Source organism: Leptonotus elevatus, chromosome 21, assembly GCF_054856555.1.
Source record: "Leptonotus elevatus isolate MCC_2025b chromosome 21, RoL_Lele_1.0, whole genome shotgun sequence".
Lineage (NCBI taxonomy): Eukaryota > Metazoa > Chordata > Actinopteri > Syngnathiformes > Syngnathidae > Leptonotus > Leptonotus elevatus.
The window spans coordinates 16,700,451-16,717,312 of record NC_141259.1 but is presented as its reverse complement, the minus strand read 5'-3'; the positions used below and the strand labels follow the sequence as shown (position 1 = coordinate 16,717,312).

The following is a 16,862-nucleotide window of genomic DNA, read 5'->3' as shown; positions in this document are numbered from 1 at the left end:
GCAGCCATTTTCAGTGAAGCAACCCCCTTCTCTCCCAGCTGTTTTACTGTATTTTGACTGAATTTGCAAGGCCCACAGAATAATGTGTCCTATTGCTATAATAACATGGAACCTACCAAAGGAAAGATTAGTCTCTTCTTTCATCAGGAAAAAAAGTATATTTTCTATCTCTTTCTGTTTTGCAGCAATTAGCATTAGGATATAGCTAAGTTTCATCATTATTCACAAATCTGTTTCAAACTGTGGGGAAAAGAGCTTGTTGCAACATGGCCTTGGTTGAGTTTCTAAAACAAAATATGAAATTGTATAATAATGTGCATTTGGTTTTAAATCCACGATATTATTTAAAAGTTTGACTTTATCAAATATTTTATCAAGGTTTGACTCCCAGCCTTTTGCTGGGTCACAAAACAACACGATAAATCCGCAGGGCCTATAGTTGTGAAACTCTTTGTTTCTGCATGAATACTGCCCCTGGTGGCCAAGTTGCGCACACCATAATCAATTAATAACGATGCATAAACTGTTTGTTTACAGTCTTGTTATTAATATTGTTACGATATATAATTACTTTCTTTGTTAATTGTAATAAAGCAATTTTTTAAGGTGGGCTGGAAAGATTGGTGTCATTTTCATTCATTTCAAAGGGGTTGGTGGGAAATCATTTACGTAATTGTTCTGCAAGGCTGTTACTTTACCAAATGATATTGATTAGTTTCCTGCTGTTTGAAAATGAGCATTTAAGATCTCATTGTGTCTTAAATTCCTACGACTACTGCAGTTTCCCGTGAATAACAATTTTTTTTGCGAAAAATAAATACATCTGAAATCGTCCCATCCTATTATACATGGGTTCATTAAAAAAAATACAATAAAATAAATAAATAAAAACACCACCAACAAACATATTTTATAGATGTAAATAAAAGGCATACAACGTGACACCCACACAAGAACAGACGGGGAAGTGTCATTTTGTCGGCGTGTTATACCGGGCTGTGAGAACGTTTTTAGTACATCAGTTTTGTAAATTGATGTGAGCTCATCATTATTTCAGTGCATTTCTTATGATGTTTTGTTTGCTGTTGTGCTGTGAGAGCTTTCAAATGTAAAATATGTGCCCTGGCTGAGTACATTTTGAGAAACACTGCACAAAGCTAACATGACGAGTGGTGCACGGGACAATTTGCTCAAAGGTTAAGTTGAGTGGAGCAAGCATCGGTGGTCTTGAAAGGACCACGCGGCTTTGGGATGTTGTCCTTAATTGCAGACAAGCTGCAGTTTTTGCATGTTGACTGATGTGTTCTCTTTTGTGGAGCTGTGACATGGCTTGGGGGGGGGGGGGGGGGGCGGCTTTCGGGGTGGACTACAACTGGAAAGAAAAAAGGGGGTGGAGGAGCAGCAACTCGCTTTATTTGCTTTTTATCCAAGTGTCAATATGAAGCTGAGGCGCCAAACAAATCTGCTCGTCTCGCACACAAACCAGATGACAAAAAGTACAATGGCTGTCGAATTTTTGCGGCGTGTGTTCACAGCTTGAAAGCAGAAGGCCTCTTGTGCAGTGCAAAATATTGAAGCACTTGCGTTTTGAGGTTTTTACATATATATCTCATTGGAGCTTGAAATTGATTTGAAGTCTTCTGAAAGGAGACAAGCCAACAGGGGAGAGCAGCTGTGTTGGTTTTTGGGGGGGGGGCTGAGATTTGCCTAATGTAAGATTGATAAATGCTTGTCGGATCTTTTTTTTTTTCCCTTTCCAGGCACAGCTAAATGTCGAATAACGATGTACACGTCTGTTGGCAGCAATTGATCGAGCCTAATACTGGCACACGTCTGTCTGGTGTCTGAGACGTGTGACTGGGAAGTTATGATGTATACACTATTTAGTTGTCTAGATCATAGATATAAACATTTGATGTTTCATGGTGGAGTCGGCAACGTAACCGCTGATCGGCCATCTTAGGACAGGGGACTGCTTTGGTTTGTTGTGCTGTAGTTTTGCAGTAAAATGGATGATTTACTCACACAAATACTCCTAACTTGCTGAATTATTGACGGATTTAAAAACGGGTTGGTTTATTACAAACCTTATTAACGTGGCTATCATTCAGGCTGAATTTTTAAATCGTACATTTAAAAAAAAAAAACACACAGCATAGTTGTTTTTGTCATATCTAAAAACAAAAATGAAAATTGGTTGAGTGATGAGGGTTCAAGCAAACCCTGTCCCTTGTGGTCACGTTTCTTCCTAATGGCTAATATAAACAACTGTAAAAGAAAATACATACGCACATAAACACATAAGAAGTAGGAGAACCCAAAGGCAAGAGAAATCTAGATAGCTGTCTTGTCTATCATTGTCACTTGTCAGGAGCAGGCCAAGGACAATCTCAAGGGTTTCGTTTTTGGTGGATAATAAACGAAAGGAATCATCTTTCAGCAGGTTACTTAAGAAAAAAAAACTGCATGCAGTGCTCGGCATACAGACCATATTTTTAAAGTGTCACCATTTCCTCTATTCTCTGAATTTTCATGATGATTAAACTCACCTGTGGTTAAATTCTCTTGAACTATTTTTGTGTGTAAAATGACATTTTCAATCAATGGCCCAATGTGGGTTTAATTTTTGGTGCTGTATGCCATTGAAAATGTTGCTTCTGTCAAGGTTGAAGATTGAAGTAGTCCATTTTTTGTGGCTCGTGTTGTGCTTCAAGCTCATTCTTTTAAACACTTTCACACAAACGCAAAAAAAGTATTATGAGGAAAAAAAGAAGCTTGCTTTGAACAATTTGTCCCACTTCTCATCCTGCATTTCTCTATCTTTTTTTCTTTTGAGGGAGCTTTCGCGTTCCCCCAGAAATGCCACATTGTGCAGCCGCACATACCTTTGCATACTAGAAACTGTTTACATTCTACAAACTATTCAACCTTTGACCACCCGCTCTTTGAACAAACCTAAATGGACCTCATCGAAGTCCACTGAGTTGATTTGCAAGAATTTGTAGATCAGGCGAAGCTTCCAAAAAGTTTCCCATGAATTTGATTTCCTGCTGGAAATAGTTTTCCCATCCATCATGCTGGTCTTCCACTTCCTCAGTTGGCCATGACACATCCTAGTCACCATCTCAACTTTGGGATGAACCCCGACCACGCCCGCAACTCGCTGTCCAACTGCGGGATCCGTCAACCCAAATATGGTGACAGGAAAGTTCACCACATGTACATGAGAAAGAAAGGTGAGGACTTGCACCTTTTGTGGTCTTTTACGCCACCTCTTCTTCTTCTTCTTCTTTTTCTTTTTTTCTTATTCACCTCCTTCTCCCTCTCCTTCTTCTTTTCTCCTCCTTCTCATTCTTCTACTATCCCCTCCCTGTGTTTTGACCGGGCCACCCTGCTGCTTTTCCCTTTCAGGAATCAACACTTTGATTAACATCATGTCCCGTCTGGGCCAGGATGACCCGTCCCCCTCCAGGTAGGCCGCCTGCCGCCGCGCAAATGCGTCCTCATGCTATCGCTAACCATGGGAGCAATCGAAGGTAGCAGCCTCGTGATTAAGATTCCCGGCAGGCCCGCTGACAGGAAAATTAACTCGTAATGGCGGAAGGACGGGAGATCTCGGGGCAAATGGAATCAACTCATTTTATGGGCGTGCCAATGCCTGCTCAGGATTACCTTCACCAGGGAGGTTATGCTTTCATGTCTGATTGTAAGCAAGATGATGCAAAAAAAAGATAATAATAATAAGCCACAAGATATGAAAAAGGCGACTTTTAACTATGATGTACTTATGGGATTCTTATTTTCCCCTTAAGCAATTTTTTGGCACCATTGTTTGGTATCAGGAGAAATAAAGTCAATTTCATAAGGGAAGAAAAGCCTTGCGTCATGTCATTGGATATTCTGTAGGCGAAGAAGAAAAAATCGATTAAAATCATAAATCTTTTTTATTTTTTTTATGAAAACTCTCAAAGATTTTATTTATGCCTTTTGTCAATGTCAATGTTTCTGGAGTGCTGGTCCTCATCTTTCACTTGGCACTAAACGACGCAATCAGGGAGGACTTCCTCCATTTTCTGGCGTTGTGGTTCATCATCCACGCTCCGCTATTCCGCTTGAGCGTGCGTGCGCTTGTTCTCTGCCGCGTTTGATGTTGTTCTCTCTCATCCCTCGTCCGCAGGATCAATCACAACGAGAGGTTGGAGTTCCTGGGCGACGCTGTCGTGGAGTTCCTCACCAGGTGAGAAGAAGGTTCCGCCGCCGCACCTGATCGACGCAAGCGCTAATTGAAGGCGACTGCAATACTGTCAGCCTTTTCCTCACCGCCGCCTCCAACCACTTCACTTTTCCTCTCATCGTCTCCATCTTTGGGTGTCTGTCACAAGTCTTCTCTGCACTTTCGGCGTGTGGAGACAGTGATTTCCTGGTAATTGGAAGCGTGGATGTAATTTCTCCCTCCCACAACCACGCGCCAATCTTTTTTTTTTGCGGGCCTGAGAGCTGTCATGACAACTTGCAATTAGTTGTCTGCAAGGCTCAGTGTGTTATTGACTGCGGGGTGCGCGCAGTCGGTCACTGCTGCCCGCCACTTAGCTTAGCCTGGGACTAATTATACGTGGCCATTATTAATCGAGCACACCACCTACGGCGAGAAACCGCCCTCCACGCTTGTGATTCCTCCTCAAGCAGGATTTGACCACATGAAGTTACTCAAGAAAGCATGCAGATGGATTGGAATTACTTGCATAAATGCTTCTGATCTTTACATTAGAATAGATTCAACACAAAATGTTGACCACGTTTAATACTTGAAATTGACCCGTTTCGGACCGGTTTATCGGAACAAATCCATTCAAGGACAATGTTATAATAGGACAGTCTTGTAAGACATACTGTCCCCTCCAAAAGTGTCGGAATGCCAAGGTCTCTTCCTTTTTTGTTGTTGTATACTGAAGACATTTGGGTTTGAGATGAAAAAATGAATATGAGGCAAAAGTTGAGAATTCCAGATTTTATTTCATGGTATGTATTTCTAAATTTGTTAAACAACTCAAGAAAGCGCATCTTTTGTTTGAATCCACCCACTTTACATGAGCAAAAGTGTCAGAACAGATACAATTAATTAGTTTGCTCCCAAAAACGTATAAACACGTTCTATTTTAAATACTGTATTGCCATGCTCCCATAGACGTATTTATAAGCTTTTTTATGCGAGCAGGTGGCAGCAGAGTATAAGAGATCAACTAGGGCCATGTTGCAACAAAATCTTTCCCCCACTGTTTTAAATAAATTTGTGAATAATGATGAAGCTTAGTTATATTCTAATGCTAATTGTTGCAAAACAGAAACTGATACGAATATATATTTTTTCCCTTATGAAAGAAGAGTCTCTAATCTTTCTTTTGGTAGGTTCCATGTTTTTATAGCAATAGAACACTATATTCTCTGGGCCTTGTAAAGCCAGTCCAAATTCAGTAAAACTGTTTGGAGGGAAGTGGGTTGCTTCAGTGAAAATTACTGCGAGTGAATGAGTTAAAAGTGAATAACATTTCATATTTGGGGGCATAACTCTTATTTTCAATATAACTGCATCAAGTCTGCAATCCGTTGACTTGACCTGACCGTTACATTATGCATTTGAAATGCTTTTCCAGGCCTTTACTGCAGCCTGTTTCAGTTCTTGTTTAATTTTGGTGGTTTCTCCCTTCAGTCTCCTCTTCAGAAGGACTTGACCTTGCCGTTCCAATACATTTGGAGGGGAACGAATGATAGTCGGGGCGCTTGACGTGCTTGTTTGGGAATCAGGATAAAAACGATCCGATTGTCTTTATGTGTGTATTGTGCCTCATGGAAACATCCAACTAGCGTTTCTCTCAACCTTCCGCTTCCTTGTGCAGACACATGCCCACAATTGTACACCCTGGACTGGTCACCAGCCAATGATTGAGCACATAGACAAACATTCACACTCATATTGACACCTGTAGACAATCTAGAGTCTTCAATTAGCCTTTCATGCTTTTTTTTTTCTTTTGGAATGTGGGAGGAAATCACTGGAAAACCCACACAAGAAATAGTCTTTTTTTTTATTTTTATTTTTTTCCTGCGCTGGCTTAAGTGCAAATGGGGGAGAAAAAGAAGAAGCAGGTCTCATTGGTTCACAGCCTCTCACTTTGTGAGACAACAAAGAATTGGCCGGCACTTCCCGTCTTGCCATCCTCTGCCCACGTCTTGGATTGTTAGCGTCGGATGAGACATGCTCAGCCCGCGTTCTGGCTCTCTGAATTATTTATTAGCCTCTTGTCCAGTTAAATGGCTACAGCAGATCCAACCAACTGCCTGCTGCACACACACACACACACACACACACACACACACACACACACACACACACACTCCAAAGCACGCTGCCCCTCGGAGGCCATCTGAGGCGCTGCTGTCCAGCCAGCAGAATATTCTGCACATGCAATGCGGGGCCAGCCCGTGTGGCACCGCTTCTGCTCGTAGAGGAGTCTGGAGGACGCTTTTAAAAGCAGATGATGTAAAATAAATAAGTCCTGCCGCAATATTTGTGAGTAAATATTTCAGCGGAACTAGCAAGTAAAGTTCAGTCACAATCTTGGACGAGTTCCTCTCAGTGGCTTGGAGCCGATTCATGTTTTGGGAGCTTGTGTGTTTTTCCTCTCATTCTGGAAAGTCTCTTTTAGCTCATTCCAAAGGTGTTCTTCTGTACCAAAATCGTCCAAGCATGCCGACATGGACAGAAAAGGAAGTCCTACAATAGTTTGATACATCATAAGATGAACAATTAACTAACTTCTGATTAGTTCATTGATCAATTTATATTTGTTTTTATCCAAAGCGTTTATATAAAGTAGCTCTTGTTAGCAGGGGTGTGTAAACTTACGTGTCAAGTGCTTTTTTTAAATTTTTTAAATTAATAGAAGGTTGAGGTCATTGGTAGAATTTTGTTTTTTTAAAGAACAACAAAATAGTTGAAATGGAGAATATGCAAGTCATTTTATTTTAAAAGTCTATGTACATAGGGTTTATTTGACTAATATTTATATATGAATATGAACAAAATAAATTATTTTAATAGTAAAATAATACTTACTTTTTATTTATCTAATTTCATTTGAACTGATTAAGTTAAATGTTAAAAATATGTTCTTAATATTTTTAACATTTACAATGAAATAATTGCCCCATTATACAAAGTGAATAAAAAAGTCATCACAGTGCTGGGTGAGCTCCTGAGATGGGTACAAATGTGGATTTTTTTCCGCTTTATTCATATTCCATAAATGCAAATATTAATCAGAATTTGTGTTACGACTAGTAGGGGCACACAGAACATTTTATTCTAAAGACTTGACTTCCACTTTATTACAACATGCTCGATACAGAATGGTCCATATTTTACCATACTTTTCCCTCCTCTGACCTAAAAGTAAACTTTCTAATCATTTCCATGGAATTAAAAGTTTGTATTAATTTCAAACGCTTTGTTTCCCAGCCAACATTCCAGCAGGAATTTGGGCAAGTGTACGCCACCTGCGTTCCCGTCCCGCCGTTGATTACAAACGACTGAATTAAACGTCTGTCGGTGATTCGGATGAAATCAAAATGACACGCTGCAGGTTTGGCCGACGCCGGCTGGTAATGAAAATGGAAGCGGCTCGCCCCGGAAGCCAGCTGCGAAACCGCTGATGCGTCCGCTGGCGGGCTCCGACCGGCTCGGGTCTGGAAACGCCTTGAAAAGTTCAATGAATGAATCATGAGGGAGAGTCACTCAACCGCCCGCCTTCAAATGACAGACGACACATTTGCGTCCATTGTGGATTCCATTACGAAAGAATTATCCGTCCATTTTCAATGGCGCTTATCCTAATTAGGGTTGCTGGAGACTCTCCCCAAGTTTCTCTCAATCACCCTGGAAAGATCACCAGACAATGGGAGGGCACGTGCCAGTCAGAATAAGGAATAATTACAATTCAATATGTATTTGGTAAATACCTTGTTAAATGTATAGTCGTGTAGCTTTTAATTTGAGTCACAACAGTTTATTTAATGAGATAAATAAATTAAAATGTACAAAATAAATAATGCTTTGTATTGAAAGGAATTGAGTGGGATCTAATAAATGAAAAAAAATAGGGGGGGTGTCATAATTAGCGTGTTAATTTTGAGTTCTTTTAAAGTGCCTTTAACGCCACACATTTTTTTTAACGCGCGATTAACGACCGCCCTTTACTTGGAAAACCTGACAGTACATCTTTTTAATTGTAACTAAATTTGATGAATTATTATGAAATGACTGTATCAATGACTAAAACATGCAGCCATATTTCTTTTAGTTTAACATGTTTTTCCACTTTTCTATTAACAAGATTAGAAAATATTTTATTGTATGTTTTATTGTAGATTTAGAACCGATATAAGATTTGCAATTAATCGTGAGTTAACTATGACCAGTAAAAAAATTAATCGCCTGGCACCCCTAAAAAAAACAAATAAATACTGTATGAGGCTCACCTGTCATTAGTATCTTCAATGAAGCTAACGCCATAAGGCCATCGCCCAGATTTGAACCGCCCCCCCCAAGAGAACTGTGAAGCCGACTCGTCATCCACTTTCGCACTATGCTGCCTCCGGTCCAACTTACCCATGTTCTGTGTGTGTTTGTTTCCGCAGTGTCCACTTGTACTACCTTTTCCCCACTTTGGAGGAAGGAGGCCTGGCCACCTACAGAACAGCCATCGTGCAAAACCAGCATCTGGCCATGCTCGCAAAGGTGAGCCCCCCCCCCCCCCCCCCCCCCCCCCCCCCTCATGGTGGGAAGGTCCTCCAACTGACAGGAGATTGTTTGAGACTCCACTTCTCTTTAAGGGGGCACAGGGGAGACCCGGGATCCTGTCGAGCTGCCATCCCCCTCCCCGTTTCTTCCCTCATTTTGCCCTTACAGCTTTGTAATTGGAGTTAAAAGGTGCTTGTTTGGGAGGAAGAGCCCGGGGGTCCCGGGGGGCCCCCTGTAGGTCTTCCGGAAACACTGCAGGCTTCAAACCTGCGCGACCCCTCATCCCTTCTCTCCTCATGCCGGCTGAGCTCGTTGGAGTGGCTCGCCAGCAAAAGTCCACAACGGCACCGGAGCGAGAAAGCAATTAAAAACTTGCATCTTTCATGTCGCTCCCCGCTGAATACAAAGATGCCGCCGCTCCAATCGGCATTAGCGCCGCGTCGCCGGCGGACTTGTTTCAATTTGCCGCTCGCGCCGTCGTGAGCGCCATCCAGCGCCTCGCCGTTGCCAAGTTGCTGGAGGACACTCGTAATTATCTTTTAAAAATTATACATGTATATTTATCCTCGCAATCCGCCGCATTGAGGACTTGAAAGTGGGGAAGTCGCCCTCGGAGTTGGAGCCGTCGTCAAATGCGGCGTTTGAGTCGCAGGGGGTGGCAGACCCCCAACGGTTAGCAGCCGTAATTAAGTGGCACCCTGGCTGTTTGTTTGCACGTCGGCTGCGAGGCAACTTGGACTTTGGATGCACTTCACAGGAAGTCAACTTGCAGTTTGCAAAAATGACATCATTTCGCGCTTTCAAATGCTATTCATCAGTTCCGTTATCCCACCCACCCCCAAACAAAACCTACAATGTTTTCGTTACTTTTTTTTTTAATGATGGCTGCCTTTAACTCCTTTGCTCCCAAAAACGTATAAAAACGTTCTATATTTAATATTGCCATGGTCCCAAAAACGTTTTGAATTTTGCTTCTAAGCAATATCAATTAAAACATTTTTTAAAAAAAGATTCCAGAAGATTCTCTTTTTGAAAGTGGTCCTCTTTTCCAGAAACTGGAGTTGGATCGCTTCATGCTCTACGCTCACGGGCCAGACTTGTGCCGGGAGTCGGACCTGCGGCATGCCATGGCCAACTGCTTTGAGGCCCTCATAGGTGAGATTGTTACCTCCGCCAAGGAGTTTTTACTCCAAATGATGTTCTCAACAACAAAATAATCAACTTGTGCGTTATAATGGGTGAAAAACAGGAAATGAGAAATGTCCTGTATATGGAAGGTGTGAAAGCAAGTGATGCCCACGTATCTCCTGTATAAACAGCTGAAATAACACTTCAATTAACATTCTTAATGAGTCATGAATAAATAAATCACACCTCCCAATATTGGCCAAATAACAGAAATGCTGTGTGTCTTTGAGCTATGAGCAAATACAGTTAAGTAACTCAACTTAATTTTCAAAAGTTTTTTAGAAGAAAAAAAAAAGTGCAGTAAAAATGAAATAGAGCACATCATTGAACTGTAATGCCTTCACATGTGGGCAAGGAGAGCACCAGTCGCTGATGCACATTATTGTAATTACAAATACAAAATGAGAACACTCGCAAAGAGCTGCTGTAGTCCACAACTCGCAGCCAAATGCTCTCACATAGACGAACCAGCCAACCCAACTCCACCTCCTGGTGTCACTCACTAGGCCACGCCCCTTAAAGGCACATATATCTTTGTTTTGTTTTTTTACATTATGCTTTTATACACTGTGGAGCTTTTATTTATTTGAGTAAATAATAAATACAAAATAAAAGTTTATGTATTTATTTTAAAATGATGTATGTATTTATTTATTTTTAACATAAGATGATTTGGTATAAATGATAACTTGAGTGAATGAACCCCTTAAGTCAAGGTCCGTCCCACTGTACAAATAATGCACTTAATGCGATCCAGGTTGCTTTTGGCAGCAATTTCAATTTTATTTAACATGTTGCGATGCTTCTTCTATCTCTGTCCCATCTTGTTGTCTTTGTGTCGGATCTTTTTTCCATCCTGTTCCCTTAAAACCTTACTTCCTTTTAGCTATTAAGATCTTAATCTGAGTGTAGGTTCCTGCCGCGGCGTTTGCTCCCGGCCGCGGCAGGAACCTTTGGGCAACCCCCTTATTGCCCTTGCTCTTGGTCGTGTCTCATGCGCGCGCACACACACACACACACGCGCGCGTGCGCGCCAGTCCCGCCGAGCTAAGCTCGACTCCTGGAAAGCTGCAGCGTCTGCAGCTTTTTCTTATCTTATCTCCGTCCTGATTGCCGCCTCGGCTTTCAAGAGATCTTCCTCCTCCTCCTCCTCGCGTCAAGCGGCGGGGCGGGAAGTGCTGACTGGCACCGTGGCCCCCCTGTCGGCCCCGGGGCCCCCGCACTTGTCACGGGTTCATTATCGGCCGAGACAAAGTAGTAATCTATTCTGTCCCGCGGCTGTCGGCGGCGTTCTCATTGCGGCGCACATCCGAGCGACAATGCCATGCTGGAAGCCTCCTCGCTTTCATCCCCCCCCCCTCCCATCTCCAATTTCAACTTAATAAAAGTGATGAATAAACACGCAGTTCTGAGGGAACCTGCGCGAGGAAAAGTGCTGCCAGAGACACGCTGCCAAACAAGCGGCACACAAAAAAAATGGCAGACGCGAGGAAAAGTGACGCGCCTTTGAGGGCGTCACTTTCCCGTCTGATGTCGCTTTTTTTTCTCTCGCTGGGACTTTTTGTCATCTTCATTTCAGTTTTGGCGCTCAAACGCCGTCTTCAAGACCTTGTTAGCGAGCCGTCTCCGACTTGCTCCCCGCGTCTTTTGTGCTCTCGCTCGGCTCGCCTCTCTTCCGGCGCTCTCATCTCGGCTTTGGCTGTTATTAGCTGGGAGACATGCCACGCACGCCATGAGTCATGCTGTCACTGTTGCCGCCCCCCAAATAACAAATAACACTTTCTCCAAGTCTCAGCAAGCAGATTCACCGTGCAAGACAAGCACACTGCGTTCTTTACTTTCCGAGGTGTCACCATTTTTTAATAGCAAGAAGGAAGTGTGTTGTGTTTGACCTTTAGTAACCCTCATTGCTGCCCTGGTAACATCACAAACTCCATTTAATGGCACCTCTTTGATTTCTTCCAGGTGAAAGAATTCACATTTCTTCTTCCGGTTTTGTTTCAATTAGTGCCATTGAAGTGAAATGTCATCAACGGGAACCCTAACGAGGAGCGCGAGAGATGGAAATTGTCGTCAATTAAAAAAAAATTCTAAGGGAATGGGCAAACAAAATTATTGGCCAGCTCTGGTTTCAGCGTAAAGCTGGATAGGTAATCAATAATAATTGGGTCTCTTTTGGATGAGATCACGAAGCTCACCAACATGGCGCATCTTTGGAAATGTGACCGTTACAAGCAGCTTGTTGTGATTGATCAAAGTGTTTGTCGTGTTGAAAGGAGGGCGGGGGGAGGGGGGGTCACAAAAGAGAGAAAAATGATGCCGATTATTTACATTTCTAAGTAGAAGCTATGATGTACAGTACAGGCCAAAATTTTGGACACACCTCAGTCAATGTGTTTGCGTTATTCTCACGATTATTTACATTGTAGATTGTCACTGAAGGCATCAAAAACAAGTTCCATATGTGGAGTTATGTGAAATAACTGAAAACATGTTTTATATTCAAGATTCTTCAAAACAGGCACGCTTTGCTCTGTTGACTGCTGCGTCAAAATGCTCTACATTGGCTGGCACTTTTCTTTTTTCTTTTTTATGGCCAGCATTGATTGCAACATTCTCTTTCTTGCTTTATTCCTGTGTTGTTTTCCTGTTGCGCCTCCTTTAATCATCAACAAACTTTCTTTGAGTCAAAACGATGCCGCTCGTTTTCCTCTTCCTTTCTTGTATTTTTCTTTTTTCACCGTCCTGTCATTTCTTCTGCAGACAGGTAGTGACATGGACAACCTCGTCAGGGTCAAATCTCAATTCAATTTCACACGCCGGACACAATTCCTAATTGCTCAATTGATTCGTCAAGCCCGCCCTGGTGCCGAACTGGAAATGGCGCTTTCCTCCCTCCTGCGTTTTGAAAGGTGCTGCTCGAATATGACGCACGCATAACATTTGGAGTTGCCCGGCGGTGCGCGCTAACGGCTTAGCGTGCACGTTTTTTGACCTTTGTTTTATTTGTTTCTCTGGCGCGGTGACCGCTGAACCTGCGCTGCGTTGCAAGTGGCAGATAATCTGCTGCTTTGCATGGGCGCAGCGGAGAATGCGTCTATCTCCCGAGCCGGCGGCGGGGCAATTCTCTGGCGGGGAGAAAGAGCGAGCGAGCGAACGAGAGAGAGAGAAAGGCGGCGAGGCGGCGAAGGAATGGAAAGCAAAGGCATCTGCAATGCAAATGGCTGCCCTGCAACCCTGAATAATAATTCCAAGTGTTGAATGGAAATCTTGCTTTTCTGATCCTCTGTCATTAACTTCTGCCAGAGTGGGCCATTCTCATTTGGGCTCTTTTGGCCTGCGCACCTCCCTGTTCTCCGGCGCCCACTTTACCTCTTTGGTCTGCAGAAAAACCACTCGCCGCCTTCATAGAAACGCTTTGCCCTACTGTTTTGCCTCTCAGGTCCTCGACTCCGATAAGCCTGCCGTGGCTTCCTTCCGACTGAAAGGAATTGAGAGAAAGCGGCGCTCGCTGGCGAAGGCGAAGAAAAGAGGCCCTCTCTGTTTTTATGGCCCTAATTTCCTTGTACAGTTGATCTGTGGATTATACGCTGCCAGCAGCCATTGGGGATACAGATGGTGAACCTTTTGTGAGGGCTCTCTCTAAGCTCTTCCTATTAAAAGAACGGAGAGAAAGGATTATCTCCCGCTCGCTGAATATCAGATTCGTGCACAATGCACGCGGTGTGTTCGCTGAGCGAGCGCCGTTCCTTTTGTTAATTGCAGCAATTGTAGTTGCGTGCAGCTCTTCTTTTTTTTGGGGGTGGGGGGGGGGGTTGTTTCTCTGACTTTTTGAAAAGTAAGATGTTTGATGTTGCAACAGCGCCCGCTCCTTTTGTCGCAGAAAGTTTCTTTAATGTGTTGTTTTGCGCGTCCGTCTGCTGTTTCAGCCCCCGTTGAGCTGAGAGGGAGCTTAATATATTATTTGATGGATTAGAGTCTGAGCGTTTTTGAATAATTCATTCTGGGTTATTAATGTGACTGTCAGCCGCTGGTGTTTCGTACGCTTTTTAGTGGTCACGGAAGGCTCTCAGACATTGGAATTCTGCTCCCAAACATGGCCCAGTTGGACTGAATGAGGTTTCTGACAGATGCGGACGTTGATTAGAGGCGTACGTTTCTCCTGGACAACTTGCAGCGTGTTCTTACTCGCCTCTATCAAACATCCGGAGTGCACGTTCACTTGCTCACTGCTCTACTTTTGGCTCACAGTCGCACTTTACTGACTTGTCTTGCCCCGCCCCTTAAATCCAAATCTAACCATTGTCCGCTCTGTTGTCCAAGGGCAGCCGGATGAACGAGGGTCAGTTCAGCGTTCAACCTGTGTTTAATGCTTTAATGGTGGCGCAGATCTGAGCCCTTGTGTGCATTAGCGCTGACAACTGCCAAGTCGCTTTCACACCAAGACAAAGTCAATAAAACGCTACACTATGTGATCTTAAGATAAACACAAGAGCGCCCTGCGTCTCAATATTTCATCTCTTCTCACGTGGACAAACGTTCCTTCAGGCACTCCCAGAAGAATAGAAGCTCCAGATTTACACTTCGGGTCTGTTGTTCAAGGGTGCCTAGATGAATGAAGGTCAATTGTAGTGGAGGTCAACTTTGTGTGTGATGCCTCAAAAATCTTGTATTAGCTCTGAGAAACACCAAGTTAGCTGTCCAAAAAATCTCAACGTACACACAAGGGTCCTGAATTGTCCCTGAATTTCAAAGGACCTGTAAAGTCACAACAAATGCACTGTTCTTGCCACTAATGCCCAACGTGAAACACTAATGCCACCTCGTGGCATCAAATTACAAATTGCTGTTTAGTATATTCTTACTACTTGAAATAGCTTTAGGAATTACTTACTATAAAATGACTATCACTTAACTAAAATACCACATTTGTATTTGTTAACTATATTTGTTAACTCATATGTTAATTAACTAGAGTATGCACATTTTAAAATATGTTTCATTGTACACTTGCAAAAGATAAAACTGCGATTCATTTCCCATTAATTATATAAGTCAATCTGTTAATTATGATTAAAAACCACATAGCCCAACACTCCTTGTGCCCACATATGGTTGAAAGGATCCCCGAATCTATACCATATTTTCACAATGGACTGATGACTGGGGATGTCCCATGGCGGTAACGTGTTCCAGCTGTGGAAGACGTGCGGCGGTTTGGCCCGGTCACGCTGCCGCTGGAAACGGGATGCCGGCGTCTTAATTGCTCGGGCCTCTTTGCGGCTGCGTGCCGCGGCTGGCAGCTGCAGCTAGGCAGGCTGCCGGGTCGGACCGGAGTGCGCTCACACGTCTCCGTTTAATGATTGCACCAAGTTGTGCAATTTATCGGATGGCTTTGGGGCACATTTTTTTTTTTTTTTTTGCTCACTGACAGCCTCCTTGTCAGGGCCGCTCCGGCGTGAATTAACTGCATATCTTGCTTTCTTCATCCAAAGGCCCTTTGATTGACACCAAAGGTGTTGCTTTGAGATTTTTAATACCTTTTCAAATCCCCCCGGGGGCCCCGCTGGTTTCTCCCTGCTTTAACACCCCCCCAAAACTCACCCCCGCCCTCTTTCATGGGAGAACTTTTGAAAATGTAATCAGTGGCAAAAAGTTTGTGTTTCAATGACTTTGACGCATTCGTTTGGGAGCGTTCCAAATGTGCCGTGTCATCAAATAATGAAGTTAACTGCCTCCCGGACAGCCCGCCCCCCTCCACGCACTCACACACGCAAATATATTATGAGTGGTAGTTAAAAGCCATTGAAATTGTGTCTCCCAGCTGGTCTCCAGAGGCAACATCTGTCACGTAGCAGCATCTCAAGCTCTGCAGAAACCACAAATCCCAAGTGCCGATACTTAGCGGAGAGCATCCCGGGAAGAGTCCCGGGGAGCTTGATGTGGTCGGCCCTCGCGCCCTGCCCAGCCAAAATTACACTTGACTTGCGCATCTGAAAGGACTTAAACAGGGAGCTGCTTTTCAGACCACACGTGCCGCACGCCTATTTTTGAAAAACACTTCTTCTCCAGACGCAGGGGAGGGGAAATACATCAGCCCGCATTAATGGAGAGGTTGGTTTAGACTGCCAAGTCAACAGGTGGTGCCAAAGCATTTTACTGTAAAATCTGGAGAAAATACACAATAACAACAACGATGAATCCAAAATCCACCATCTTCAATGCTTACATTGCTTATATATATATATGAAATTGTAAAATGTAATCAAAACGGTCATTGTAAAAGTTACTTAGAAAAAACGTTAACAAGTTTTTTCAAGTAAACATTACTCTTTTTTTTCTTTTCTTTTTTTTTTTAACAGTGACATGCAGTAGAAAAAACACTTAAAAAAAAAAAAAACAACCACCGCTGCATACAGTGTTGGACATGAAGTAAAAATCTGAAATTTGGTGGAACCATGAACTTCACATCACACAACTTTCCAACTCAAACCCAAGGCCACCTGACAATTATGTTTTCCATGTCATGGCTGCGTTTTGGGTTTGAGATTCTCTTGAGATCGTTTCCAACTGTACAATTGACTAGTAACCAGTCCCGGGTTTTATCCCGCCTCTCACCCAAACTTAGCTCGCCACTCCAAGTCCCGCAACCCTAATGAGGTCAAGCACTGGAAAATGGATGGCTGGTTGAACGTCTTTTAGGTCCGCAATGACTTTGGAGATGTGAGTTTCCTTAAAATGTTGGTCATCAAAATAACTTCAGTCTTCACGTCATTTTCCAATCATGTGACCTCAAAGTGTAAGCCACATGACAATTATGTTTTGAAACGTGATTTTAAGCGTATTTAGACTCTTATGTGGTGTCAAGCTGGCCCAA

The 16,862-nt window shown here is 43.1% G+C and overlaps 1 protein-coding gene across 2 annotated transcripts in view; it reads left to right on the top strand.

Annotated features, from left to right (window-relative positions):
- The window catches only part of drosha (drosha ribonuclease III), a 129,831-nt gene that overhangs the window by 31,693 nt on the left and 81,276 nt on the right, over positions 1 to 16,862 (top strand). For both annotated transcript variants that reach the window (XR_015092195.1, XM_086066504.1), the window contains exons 18-22: positions 3,098 to 3,236; positions 3,412 to 3,472; positions 4,178 to 4,237; positions 8,695 to 8,794; positions 9,850 to 9,952. Coding sequence is in view for 1 of the 2 variants with exons in the window: in XM_086066504.1 (XP_085922630.1) it covers positions 3,098 to 3,236; positions 3,412 to 3,472; positions 4,178 to 4,237; positions 8,695 to 8,794; positions 9,850 to 9,952 (463 nt within the window). In the remaining variant the exon portion in view is untranslated. The remainder of the gene's footprint in view (positions 1 to 3,097; positions 3,237 to 3,411; positions 3,473 to 4,177; positions 4,238 to 8,694; positions 8,795 to 9,849; positions 9,953 to 16,862) is intronic.